General features: G+C 42.5%; 1 protein-coding gene and 1 non-coding gene across 2 annotated transcripts; one reads left to right on the top strand and one right to left on the bottom strand.

Moving 5' to 3' along the window:
• Positions 1–87: 87 nt before the first annotated feature.
• On the bottom strand, positions 88–2,635 carry LOC125345130 (golgin subfamily A member 2-like; the record flags this gene model as incomplete). Its single annotated transcript, XM_048337370.1, has 2 exons — positions 802–2,635; positions 88–669 (listed from the first exon to the last, which is right to left on the bottom strand). Coding segments are annotated over exons 1-2 (2,416 nt in total), but the record flags the coding sequence as incomplete, so codon positions are not given.
• Positions 2,636–12,275: 9,640 nt separating this feature from the next.
• On the top strand, positions 12,276–12,377 carry LOC125345135. The gene has a single exon (XR_007209707.1). It is a non-coding gene; the product is annotated as a U6 spliceosomal RNA (small nuclear RNA).
• Positions 12,378–13,903: the final 1,526 nt, after the last annotated feature.

A 13,903-nucleotide genomic window follows, 5' to 3' on the forward strand; every position in this document is an offset into this window, starting at 1 on the left:
CCAAACTCATCATTTGCATGAGTCTCGAGAAGAATGGGAAGGAGGGCTCATTGCCCAGGCCTGCAGGCTCTTGGTGGGGCTGGATACCAGGCAACAGTGGCATGATCTGCTCTGTGGTGGGCTTCAGCATGGGGCAAGACACCCCAGCCTCTCCTGGGGCAGGTGCCAGACTGTCTTCAAGTGGAATGTCTTCAAAACCTTGCTCCTGCTCCTCCATAACTTCCACCTTTGTGGGGCCCAACAGGTCTGAGGGGCCCTCAGCAGCGAGGGTGTGGATGGCTGCCGGCATCTTGTCCTGACCCTCCGTGCCTTCCCCTGCAAGGTGCAGTAGCAGCTCCTGCAGCTGCTTCTTCTTTTCACTCACCTCCTGGGACAGCTGGGTGACACACTGGTCTTTCTCCTGATACATCTCATCAAGAACGTCCATCTGTTCTTTGTAGAAAACTATAGACTCTTGGATGGCACTGATGTGTTTGGACAGCTGGTCACACTGATGGTGGAGGCCGTCCACTTGACTCTGGTAGTCCACCTTGTCAGGCAGGTTGTGGGTGAAATGGAGTTTCAGCTTGATCTTGGGTATGTGTGCATGCTGCTTCCTGTCTCCAGACACGCCATGGCTCCAGCTCTTGGGGAAGATGGCCTGATGCTCCAGCTTGGTCTGGCACTGGGCTTCCAGGTTGGCCAGGCACCTGCAGTGGGCCTGCTGCTCCTGCAGCTGCTGCCTGAGGTTTGCCTTTGATTGAGCAATTGCTAGTGCTTCATACTCTGGAACTGTCACATCAGGGGGTATCATCTTCTTACCCTTTTCTTCTCTTAGGCTTATTCCTTCCCCTTCCCTCGGGAGAGCCAGGCCGCTCAGCTGGGCCCGAAGCTGCTCATTCTCCTGCCTTGGTGCTTCTAGGTACTTCAATGTGTCCTGCAACTTTTGAGGTCCCATTTGGTCCTCTGACTTGGTCTGCACCTGCTCCTGCTGCAGCTGCTCCAGCAGCTGGGTCTGCTTCAGCAGGTGCTGCCGCAAGGCCTCCTTCTCGGACGTCAGCTGCTGATGGGAGGCCACGTGCCGCTCACAGGCGGCTCTGAGCTCCCGCAGCTGCTCTAGGTACTGGTCATGCAGCTCCTGCAAATTCTGAGCTGCTTGGCTCTTTGCTTCAGCGATCTCTTTGCATTCAGTTGACTTCTTCTCGAGCTGCTCCAGCTTTTCCTGCAGCTGTTTCTTGTCCTGCTGCTCCGAGTGCAGGATACTGGCGAGCGCCTCCTTGTCTTCACTCAGCCTGTGGAAGGCGTCCCGCAGCTGGGCCAGCTGGTGTTTCAGTTCTTCGTTGTGCAGCAGTGTGCATCGCACGGTCTCACGTTCCTTTTCCATGGTCTCAAAGCTCTTGCGTCGATCCTCAGCTTGCTGCTCCCATGCCTCGGCCTTCTTCTCCAATATCCTCAGCCTCTCCTGCTGCTCCAGGTTCTGGAAACGAAGGCTCTGGGTTTCCTGTATCTGGATGTGATGTTGTTCTTCCAGGTTCTTGAGCTCCTTCTGCAACTGGAAGGCCTGGGCCTGTTGCTCTGCCAGCTGCTTTCTCAGCGCCATCACGTTGCTCTCCAGCTCCAACACCTGCCTCGCCCCTTGCTCTTTCTCCTCTGTCAATTGGCTGTTCTGCGCCAACAGCTGCTGGGCCTTCTCATCCCACCTGGAGCGCTCTACCCTCAGGTCCTCCGCAAAGGTGTCTCTCTCCACCGTTAATGTTGCCACCAACGCTTTCATGCTGTCTAGTTGTCTTTCCAACTCTGCCCGCTCTTCCAGTACTTGTAACTCAGGACTTTTGATCTCCGTGTCGGCCTTCTGCGTCAGGAGCACGTCCAGCCTCTCCTGCAGCTTGGTGTTCTCTTCCTCCAGGTTATCATAGCTTCCGATCTTGTCCTGGAGCTGCAGCTTCAGGTTATTCAGGGCGTTGGTGAGCTCGAGGTTGCTGGTCTCTGCCTCATTCTGCATGGTGAAGGCTGCAGACAGTGTCCTCTCTAGCTCCTCCACGCGTTGCTGCGAAGCTTGCAGGCGGCTGGCACGATCGGCATGCTCCGCTTCTCTTTCATTGGCCAGCTGCTGCACGTGGGCCAGGGCAGATTGTAAATCAGAATTTTCTGAAACCAACATCTGAATTGATAATTTGTGGAGCTCCAGATCTATCTTCTGTGCTTCCACAATACAGGCCATCTTCTCATTCTCTTTGCCCTGTTGATCCTGGAGCTCTTTCCTTTCCTGCTTTAGTTGTTCAATCACACTCCACAGCTGCTGGTTGCGTATTCTGCTGGAGTCCAGGGCAAGCATCAGGTGTTGGTAGCGCCTTTCTAGATCCTTGGTGTCATTGGGACCCGGGACAGTCTGGACTGTGACAGCTGTCATTGTGTCCAAAGGCTCCGAGTTAGTGTGATCTCTGGCTACACCCTCAGTTGAATGACAGTCCCCTGTCGTGTTCGTTTTGGGGACATCTCCCTTTTTTGTTTTCTTCTTCCTCTTGGAAACTGCAAGCCTGTCAGGACAATTTCTCTGCTGATACTCTTGAAGGAGTTTCTTTCCTGAAGCTATTTTCTTTTCTCTTGTTTTTTCAGACATCTCAGCACTGGGATGGGAAAGATGAGGGGGCCCCATTCCCAGGCTCTTTGAAATCACTTTTGTTCTCAGAGTCACTAAAAACGATTCTCTGTTTCCTACTCTATTTCCAAAAATCACCTCAGTTCTCTCACTCACCACTTAGCACCTCTACCCTCTTCAATGGCTGGTAGTGGTGTAAGTCACCAAAAGGAATACCAGTGTAACTAGGTAACGTAGAATGTGGGTGTGGCCCCAGTTCTTGTATCTCATTGGTCAGAGAGAAACATGAAAAAATGGGGGCGGGGTTAGAATCTTGTAATCCAGGTAGAATGGGTGGACTCATGATGAGAACTGCTCCCACAGCTCCTCCCCTGTACAACAGTGTCTAGTTTGTTTGGGGGACCTGCTCTTACCAGATACATGCAAAGTTTTACAAGTCCACTTTCCTGGCTTCCATCATACAGCTGTGGTCACCAGAGTTTCCACTAGGCTTCCAACTGCTCTTCAGGAAGTGGCACCAAGAAACATAGCTATCTGCCCCTATCCTCTTGTTCTGCACATATTTACTGTCACTTGTATTCTGATCAGGTCTTGATTAGAACGTACTCATGAGCTGCTGGCTGCTGGCCATGAGCACTAGACATGCTGCACACCTAGACCATGCACAATGAGCACATGTTGCACACACTTTGGTGGTGAGCTCAGAGGATTCAGAAACACAGTCATGGGAGGAATGACAGTGTTTGAGAATTATGAGTTGCTTCCATCCAGGTGGTATGTGAAATCCACACGGGTACGGAAGGAAGAATGATAACTGCAGATGACTAAAACAAATCTGCTAGCCAAGCAGTCAGCTAACCATCCACATCCAAATGATGCTCCAATATGTGCAGAATCCAGGTTCTGGGGCCAGTCCTCTCTCGCTGCAGAGCCCTTGGACATGTGCTTCAGCACTGGAGTGCTTGCTTTTCCTACAGTGATGGGCTGAAGTGGTTGGGGAATCCATTTTGTGTGGCCAGCTTGTCCTTCCAGTGAAGAATTCATGCTGGTCATGGTGGTACACACCTGAAGTTCTCTGTGCTCAAGTCGCTTCTGTGGACTCAGGCATTGTCTCCAGAAGGCCACTGTGAAATGCATGGTACCAGACTAGGGGTGGCGGTGAACTCCTCCATCTCTAGACTAAGGTGGCAGCTAGTCCTGAGCCCCCACAGTGACCGGCCCTTTAAATACTTTTATAAGATATCTTAAAAATATTTTTACGAGACACAGTGGTGTCTGTGACTACGTAGTGTTGCAGCAGAATTAATGAATGTGGAATTTTTCTTTCGTCAGTGGTCCTTAGCCAGAATCATTTGGGTGTAGTGCTCTGCTGAGTCACACAGGCATGATAGGAAATTGAATTTCCATTGAGTCGCCCTTCCCCCACAAAAAAAGATGACTTCTCAGAGCTTCTAAAAGAAAATGACAAGTTGAGCCCCTGTATAGTGATAGGGGTGATTAGATGAAATTAGTTTATGTCTTCATTCATTTCCTGTGTATGTCAGAAAGTGAAACTTTTATACAGGAGAAACTAGTGTACTTTGCTAATCCTTGCAGTTTCCCTTTCTTTGAATGTTTTACCAGCTATGTGAGGAATTTAGCGAAACACAGTTTGAGACAGACTGAGCATCCATGTCTTTGAGAGATGGGCAGTTTGGGTATTTTTCACTTTTCTTTCCATTCTCTCCTACCTTCTCTCAGTTGTCTACCATGATTCTAGCTTTGGTTCATATTTCTGTCAAAGAACTTCTTTCCTTCTTCCTTTTTTTTTTTTTTTTTTGGATGATGTTGTGGTCTTGAACTCAGGGCCTGGGTGCTGTCCCTGAGCTCTTTTGCTCAAGGCTAGAACTCTCGCACTTTGAGCTGCCACATGTCCACTTCCAGGTCTTTTTTTGTTTTTTGTTTTTTTCCTGATGATTAATTTTACATAAGAGTCTCATGGACTTACTTGCCTTGACTAGCTTCAACCATGACCCTCAGATCTCAGCCTCCCAAGTAGCTAGGAGTGCAGTCATGAGCCACCAGTGCTTGGCTATGTTCCATCTGTTAATACACCAGAGATCCTTGTTTGTTTGTTTGTTTGTTTTTCTCTAACAAATCAATTTCTGACCAAAATGACGATTCCTTCTCTTCTTCCATGGAAGCAATAGCTATGTAAAATTTGTTGAATACTGTAAAGTTGTATGTACTATCATATTAAAATTTAGTATGTGTTCTTAGAATGTGTATCTAATATTTGGCTACCTGGGTCCATATAATTCTGGCTCTTTTCTGTGGCTCTTAGGTAATACTGCCATATTCTTTATATAGCTCTGAGGTTGTATCGCATTTAGTTTATGGACTTTTTAATACCTTTCCCTTTTATTCTACTTCAGTTTAAACTTACTATGACAGTATATACTTTCCTGAAAACCTAGTTTTAACAAAGAGATGCTTTCTATCTCATGTCAAGAGCTTACAATGGTGGTATCTTAAATCTTAGTCACAAGTAAGATTCCAGCTAGGGCACCAATGATATGTATCTATAATCCTACCTTTTAATAAGGAAGCCGCTATCTGAGGATCATAGTTCAAAGCCAGCACAGGTAGAAAAGTCCATGAGACTTTAATCTCCATTTAACCAGCAAAAAACTGGAAGTAGAAGTATGGATCGAGTAATAGAATAGCAGCCTTGCACAACCAAGCTAAGGGACATGCTCTAGCCTTGAGTTCAAGCCCAAGACCTACACACACACACACACACACACACACACACACACACACACTCATCAGAAAGTATAAGATTGTGCATTTGAAGCATATTTTTATAGCCAGCTTTTATCTCTGATTTCTTTTCTCTTTCCAAGTCATAACCCTTAGGCCATGTCCTGATGTCCTGACCTTCTGGTGGTAGGTTATCTACTCTGAGTCAGTCTTCTCATGGCTTCATTGCTTTTGTTAAAATAACTACATGTCATACTCCATTACCTTTAGCTCATATTTATGTGCTTAAAGAGGGGGAAAAAGTTAAAATGTGATAGGACATAAAACTGTAAAGTTCCTTCCAGCTCAGAAATTCTGTGTAGTGATAAAAAAGATATGTGTTTGTTTGTACAATATGCTTTGAACCTATATTGAAATATTTTCATACTATATAGCTTATTGAAAGTTCTTGTTTTTGTTTATTCCTTAAGATATGAAATAATAATGTTAATTTAATGCTATTTACTATGCTTGCATAATATTACTACTTACCCACCACTTTTATAATATTTGTGAGTATTCTGAAAAGCACCATCCACAACCAAAAGCTGGATACATCCTAATGTCTATCTGAGGATGAACAGTGTGCCATGCACATGTAATATAATACCGTTGGTCTTTATAAATGAATGGCATTGATATATGCTACACTGTGAATGAGCCTTGGAGAACATGAGGCTAAGAGACGGGGCTAAACATTTCACTCATATGAGACACTGAGATTAGTCAGGTTTATAATGACAGAAAGTAAAGTAGAGATAACCAGGGCCCAAGGATGGGAGGATAAGAGTAGTTATTATGTAACGGATGTGGACTTTCAGTTTGGAGTGATAAAATAGTTCTGGAACTCCATAGGGGTACTAGTGGCATAAGTACGTGAGTATACTTAGTGCACTGTGCTGTACACTTAGGTGTGGATAATATGGGAAGCCACCTGCTACACATATTGTATCACAAGGATGATGATAACAGCAATAAACTGTACTTACTCAGCACGTTCTTTGAGTCAGTGATTGGCTGGACTAGTGAGTGTCAGTGTTTTGACCCCAAGGTTTTGATGTCAGTGGCCATACTGCTCTCAGTTTCCTTCAGCATGCAGCTTTTTGAACTCACCATGGGGAGAATTGTGCAGGAAGTCATGCTCAGTGTAACCGCAGGTCCACTCAAAGCAGCTGTTCAAACCTTACCTGCTCATAGCAATATTTGCACGTGAAAACTCACACCCTTGGCCGATGGTGTTTCCTCCTCAAAATAGTTCTGGGTTTGCTCCTCAGATGGACTCGTCTGGCTGGTGCTCTCTATAATATTTTTCTGTGATGGAAGTACAAGTGCAGCTAGGGAATTCTATGACGGTGAATTAAAAGCTTCAATTCAGTCTCTAAGAGCAACAGTTTTGTGTTAATCACTTCAGCGGCAGCATCTTAGTGTTGTTTCTCCTTCATTGAATGAAGTGTTTATTATTACTTATAAATAACACTACTCTCTCTGCAGTGACAGTCCTGTGAAGGCCGCATTACGGAGACAAACGTGGAAGGAAGCTTCTCCTTGATTTCTCTCAGGCCGTTGTCTGGCTGCAATTTCATAATGGTGATTCTTATGTGCAATGTTTTTTCCTTCTCATTGTCTTGCAGTTTCACCACTCTGATTGCCTCTCCACCTGGCTACTTCATTTCATTGCCACTAACTACCTCATCTTCAGTCAAAAGCCTGAATTTCAGGACCTTTCAGGTAGATCACCAATTTCACTTTGAGAAGAAAGCTTCTGGGGGGAGGGGCAGGGCAGTGCCCAGCTCAAGTGGTAGAGCAGAAGCCTGAATTCCATTTCTAATAGCAAAAAGTAAATATGTGTAGTCTTTGTTCTTGAGATATAATTGCAAAAACTGTAGTTTTGGTAAGTTAAGAAAATTTAATATAGTCCCTTTAAGTGATTCAACAACTGCATGACACTTTTATTTATTGTTACTTGCGTTACATAAGCAGTTTGACTTCTGTTACACAACAGATTTTCTGATGATTATTTTATAGTTGGAATGGCATTCATTTTTAAGTGCGGTACATTTTTGTCTGAGAGATAGAGTAGTCAAACTGCCTTAGGTTAGCATTTACTTGTGGTAAATGAGATTTTAGGTTTTGTTTCATTTTGTGTTTTCTTTTTGCTTCTTTGGTCAGTCATGGGGCTTGAACTCAGGGCCTGGGCACTATCCCTGAGCTTTACTGCTTAAGGTTAGCACCTTAGCACTTAGAGCCACAGCACCACTTCTGAGATCTTAGTTTTAACTACCTAAATAAGTCAGAAGCAAAATTTAAATAGTACTTTAATAATTTCTTATAAAGGATCTCAAGTACTGTTATACACATGTTAAAATACATGGTCTTTGGGCTGGGAATATGGCCTAGTGGCAAGAGTGCTTGCCCCATATACATGAAGCCCTGGGTTCGATTCCCCAGCACCACATATATAGCAAATGGCCAGAAGTGGTGCTGTGGCTCAAGAGTTAGAGTGCTAGTCTTGAGCACAAAGAAGGCAGGGACAGTGCTCAGGCCCTGAGTCCAAGGCCCAGGACTGGCAAAAAAATAAATAAAAATAAAAATAAATAAACTACATGGTCTTTTAAAGTTAGATATTTGTATCTCTTAAGTACATTTATGTAGGCACTCCTTATATTACTTTGGAATAACAATTTTTAATTGATGAAGTATTGTGAATTTGCTGTGTATATGTAATACAATTTCGAAGATAAACTGTAAGACAGAAACCAGTCAAAGGGTGAGATTCCTAATACTACATAAAAGGAAAGAAATGAAAATGGAATAGCTTTCAGAGTAGACAGTCAGATTCATCTGCAATTAATTACAGTGTGCTTATGCTATTATCCAGCATAGATGCAAGGGGGAAACTTGAACTGGAAAGACAAGGAAATTACCAGGTGCTGGTGGCTCATTCCTATAATCCTAGCTACACAAGAGGCTGAGATCTGAGGATTACAGTTCAAAGCCAGCCCAGGCAGGAAAGTCTTTGACACTCCTATCTCCACTTAGCCACCAGAAAACGGGAAGTGGCTCTGTGGCTCCTCAAGTGATAGAGCACTATCCTTAAGCTGAAGAGCTCTTTAGCTCAAGGACAGCACTCAGGCCCAGAGTTCAAGCCCCACGACCAACAACAACAGAAAATGACAAGGTAATTAAGGAATACTTGGTCAAGTACTTTCAAACTCTGGACAGAAGCTCTTCACAGAAATGCCTGAAGGTTGTCTTCAGTTGGGGACAGAAAGGGGTGGGTAGGAAAGAAAGAGAAAGGGAAAGAGGAGGGCAAAAATTATCTCTCTTGAATTTTCCTTTCAGTGTAGTTTGCTTTTATCTGTTTTATAGCTGAGAGTTCTATATAAAGTTTTACTCAGTAAACATGATTCCACTGGCAGGCTAGGGCAGGGTATGTTTCACCAAGACTAGGGAAACTAGCAGAGTGAAAGACCTGGAGTTTCAGAATGGTGGGATCCAACATGAAAGCCTAGAAACCAAAGAATGAACTTTAGGAGAAGTCAGTCCTCTGGAGCAGTAGCAATCACAAGAGAATGGATAGATTATTTGATAACGAGGACCGAGTTGAAGGTAGGACAAGAGTACAGAGTTTAGAAGGTTCACTTCAAAGAGACTAAGTGAAAATAAGTGAATTACCCTCCAGGACAGACAAAGGTTTTACTGAAAAAGAAAAGGGAAATAATAAATACTACTTGGTGAATGTATGGACAAGCCACTTATAATTGGAAATCATTTAACAAACACAACAAAAAGCCTGGTGTTGGCTAAAGTAGTATTAAATGATTCTGGAAAGCTTCAGGGAAGAGGGAAGGGTATATAACAGAATGAATCTCATCTACTGTGTAGGAAATTTAATAGTTATACCTTAACAGATTCAAAACAAATATGTTCAATTAACATTCTTTTCTCTTAAAATTTTAGTGGAAGAACGCAGTTTTGTTGAAAAGCACAGATGGCCGTCAAATATGTACTTGAAACAGCTTGCAGAATACAGGAAGTATATTCACTCCAGTAAGTGTCGTTGTTTAGTCATGTAACCTGGAGTTTTTATATGGGTACATTTCTTTTTTATTTTTATAACTGTGAAGATTGGGATGCCTCTGAATTCCAGTAAAATTCTTATAACAGACTGTATATGGGTGATTAAAAATACATCACCGTACAGCTTAATATATTAGTTCTCTTTGCAAAAACACTACTGTGGGTCTTAAAAGGGAACATAATACACTTCAGACCAAAAAACTAAAGCTTCTTTCTAGAATATAAAGCTGTTCTTTAAAATATACTGTTCCTTTAGTGACATTAAAACTCTGTCCAGCTTAAAAAAAAAGTTCATTAACAGAACCATATAGGATTAATACAGAAATTTAATCATGTCTAAGTGCTCTATTAAAATAAGGAGCCTTTAAATACCCAGTGTAACTATTGGTACAGTCAGAAATTTAGGGGAAGAACTAATCATTCAAACAAGATTATGGTGGTGGCCACCATATGCCACTTGGTTCTGAGTCAGTGACCGTGTTTGGATGAATAGCATGAAGAAAAGTCCGTGTTTCTTCCAGACAATCTTGCCAGCTTGTCTTGTCCCCTCTCTAAGATTCTGGTTAAGCAGGAAACCTAATCAGGCTTTAGTGTCTAACCTGTTTCCTGGGTTCATCTTTAGTGCAGTTGTCAGATCTTTAATTCTTAACCACATTTAGAGAAGGGCTTTGTTCTTTCACTTTGCACTGTGCCAGGTGCAGACATACCAATTATGTATATTTCCTGAAAAGAAAACTACTGTTGTTTTCATGCTCAGACACCATACTCTGATAGCAGAAAAGAAACTGATCTCAAGAGAAGAGGGTGTGGCTTGTTGGAGGGAAGAATGCACAGTTTGGACTGCTGAAATTTGTAGTACCCAAGACAAATACTGCCACTTCCAGTGGTATGTGAGAAATGCCTTGTGCTAGCTTTGAAACACTTGATTGTGGCTCAGTTCCAAATGAAGAAGTATCTTCTTACTCATTCTGAAAGATGAGAATGTTGGTAAGAATGACTCTTTTGCCTGATTTTCATACTACATGTGTATAAAGACACAGGAAAAAGATGCTTGTCATGATAACTCAAGAAGTGTTCTCTCCTTAGTGTATTTGGTAAGATTTGGATGTCAGTGGTTTGAATTGCTTGAATACTTTCCTGTAGATTTCAAAGCTATATGGTGTGGAGTGATGTTAGTTTTGTACTTCAATTACCTTACCCAGTAAGGTAAAAGGAAGGATATAAATCAGACTGTCATGTGCAGAAAGAATGCTAGTAGAGAACAGAATTAGAATTTCTGTCCTATTGCATGTAATGATGCCAGGTTATGGAAACGATTGTTCTATCACTGTTGTAACTACTTTCAACGTGCTACGTGTAACCGTAGCTTCTATTATTGATGATCTTTTTGTATCCGCTTCCTGTGCTTGTACTATCTCAATATCTTATCTGAGTACATTGGAAACCGTGTATACTGGTACTAGAACTAGGAAACTGAAAGGGAATATCAAAATCGAGAGACACAGGGTAAAAAAGACAAACGAGGGGCTGGGGATATGGCCTAGTGGCAAGAGTGCCTGCCTCATATACGTGAGGCCCTGGGTTCGATTCCCCAGCACCACATATACCAAAAATGGCCAGAAGTGGCGCTGTGGCTTAAGTGGGAGAGTGCTAGCCTTGAGCAAAAAGAAGCCAGGGACAGTGCTCAGGCCCTGAGTCCAAGCCACAGGACTGGCCAAAAAAAAAAATAATAATAATAAATAAATACAAAAGACAAATGACTACAAAAGCAATACTTGTAAATATGGTGTAAATGAACTGAACAACTCATGGGAGGGAAGGGCAATGGGGAGGGGGAAGGGAGGAATGAGGGACAAGGTAACAAACAGTACAAGAAATGTATCCAATGCCTAACGTATGAAAATGTAACCTCTCTGTACATCAGTTTGACAATAAAAATTTTAAAAAAGTTATGTCTGTACTTCAGACCAGTGGAAAAGATCTTGGGAGCCAGAATTCATTGTTTTAATTCCCAAGTGAGTTCACTGTGAACCTAGGTGGAACACCTCTATCTGTGTTTAATATGAGGATATAGTGATTTCAAACCCTCGCTTTCCCAATGGCCCTGGGATACTGGGGACTCAGGAGTCTTGTCCATTTGGCCCCATGTGCTTTCCTCAATGTCCCAAGGATTTGGGATTAGACGTATACTGTCACCTCTGGCTTATAAATAGTACTTTATTTATTTGTCAGTCATTGGGCTTGAACTGAGGGCCTGGGTGCTGAGCTTTTGTGCTCCAGACTGAAATTCTACCACTTTGAGCACAAGCATCACTTGCAAATTTTTGGTGGTTAATTGGAGATAAGAGTCTCACGGACTTTCCAGCCAAGGCTGGCTTTGAACATCAATCCTCAGATCTTGGCCTCCAGAGTAGCTAGGATTACGTGTGAGCCACCAGGGCCTGGCCACATAAATACTATTTTAATAATGAGCCTTAACCTGCAAAAAGCTGAGAAATGCAGAATAATGGATTTTAGTTTCTTCTGGTTCTATAGTATTCAGGATAAGTTTAGGCAGATCAGTGATATTTTATGGCATAATTTTCCATTGACTATTTGCTATATTGGACAGAAAACAAGTTAACGATCTAGTTGCTACCGTCATTTGCTAAAGTGATAATAAAATATTTTTAGTTATCGTAATTTCTTTTTCCTGCTGGATATCCAGAAGTATTTTCTTGGTACATGGAATATATTAGCAGGACTTAGTGTCTACCAAAGTGTCTACCAAAGGACTAAATAAGCATTGTTATTTCAAAAGAAAGTTCTGTTTTACCTTGGCCTAAAGGTTACATTTGTGCTGGCTTTGGTAGCACATATACTAAAATTGAACTATACAGGATTAGCACGGCACCTCCATGAGAATGACATGCAAATTTATGAATTTTTCTGTATTTTAAAAGGGAAAGATGGCAGGTGAACAATACTAAAATACGTTGTGTCTATGTATGAAGATGGTATAGAGAGCTATTTAAAATTTGCAAAGTAGGAGCTAGGGGCAGGGAAAAGAGAAATGGAGGGGATTAATCTGATCAAAGTATAATATGGGAAAGCTTGAAATACCATGGTGAAACATTTTTGTATAATTAATATACGTTAATAAAAATATGACAAAGGATATATTTTAAATCCATAGGCCTTACATCTTATTTTGAATAAATGTATCACTACACTTCAGGAACACACAGACACACACACACACACACATACACACACACACACACACACACACACACACACACACACACGAGAACTGCCTAAAACTATACCTGCTCAGTCCTGCACATTAGGTAGTAGCAAGAACTCATGAAGACTACTTTAAAGTCATTACAGTTTAGGAATCCTACTTCTGTTTCATCATCTCTCCCACCTTCTCTCCCTCCCTTCCTCCTTCCCTCCCCCTCCTTCCTTCCCTTTTATTTCTGCATTAGGATGGTTGTAGCCAGTGCAGGCACTGGGTCCACTAGCTACTACCTGTGGCCATCTTGGGGAACTTTTTCCTTCTCCACTTAGGCCTCATTTGTTCTTTCTTTTCTCCAGGGTTTCTAACATTGGCCTCCTAGTGACATCTAGTGGTATCTGTGGCATAGAGCTGCCAGCTTTTTCTCTGATTTTTGACTCTGGTTTTGAGTTCTCTGATTTTGATTTCATGTATTAAGAGGGACAGTTCCAGTTATTGCTTTCCACATAAGAGACCCCAGGCCCTGTGCTCTGAGGCTCCGGCTCTTTCTGGGTAGGTTTCTCAGGTATCATGTCCTTCCTCTTAGAGATGTTAACACATTACTTTCACTAGTTTTGTGAGGTTTCACTACAGAGAAGTTTGAAGGGACTTTACTAATCTGGATTTCTTACTTCTCCTAATCAGTAAAAAGTTTGGTAGTATTGCTCTTCTTAGGCTACTGTGATTCAGGTAATAAGAAAAGATGGCTTTAAATGCCTCCTAGATGCTATGGTTTTTAAATCATTGTCTCAACCTACACTTGACATGGATGCCTGATTGACTTTTCACTGGGATATCGTGGCAGAGACACTAGGGCTCACTAACATCCCATCCGCTTCCACTTCCACTTTACAGTTGATTGAGGTCATGAGTTTTAAGCAATAGGTATTGAATGATAGGAGACATCTGCAGATGCCTCCTTAACTGTCATGAGTGTTAATAATATGGTGGCATCTCTATCAGCCTGAGTCTGTTAAGTGACTGTGTGAAACAAAGATCACATGCTTCTTGCCACATATAGCTTTTGACTTCCACTAAGCTCTAAAAGATAGAACTTAATGGTGGAAATGTAAATTAGTATAACCACTCTGGACAGTAGTCCGGAGGTGCCTCAAGAAACTAAACATAGAACTCCTCTACTTGACCCAGACAGACCCATCCTGGGCATCTGCCGTGAACATCATGAGCCAAGATAGGATAAAGAC

This window comes from Perognathus longimembris, unplaced genomic scaffold (genome assembly GCF_023159225.1).
Source record: "Perognathus longimembris pacificus isolate PPM17 unplaced genomic scaffold, ASM2315922v1 HiC_scaffold_5326, whole genome shotgun sequence".
Classification (NCBI taxonomy): domain Eukaryota; kingdom Metazoa; phylum Chordata; class Mammalia; order Rodentia; family Heteromyidae; genus Perognathus; species Perognathus longimembris.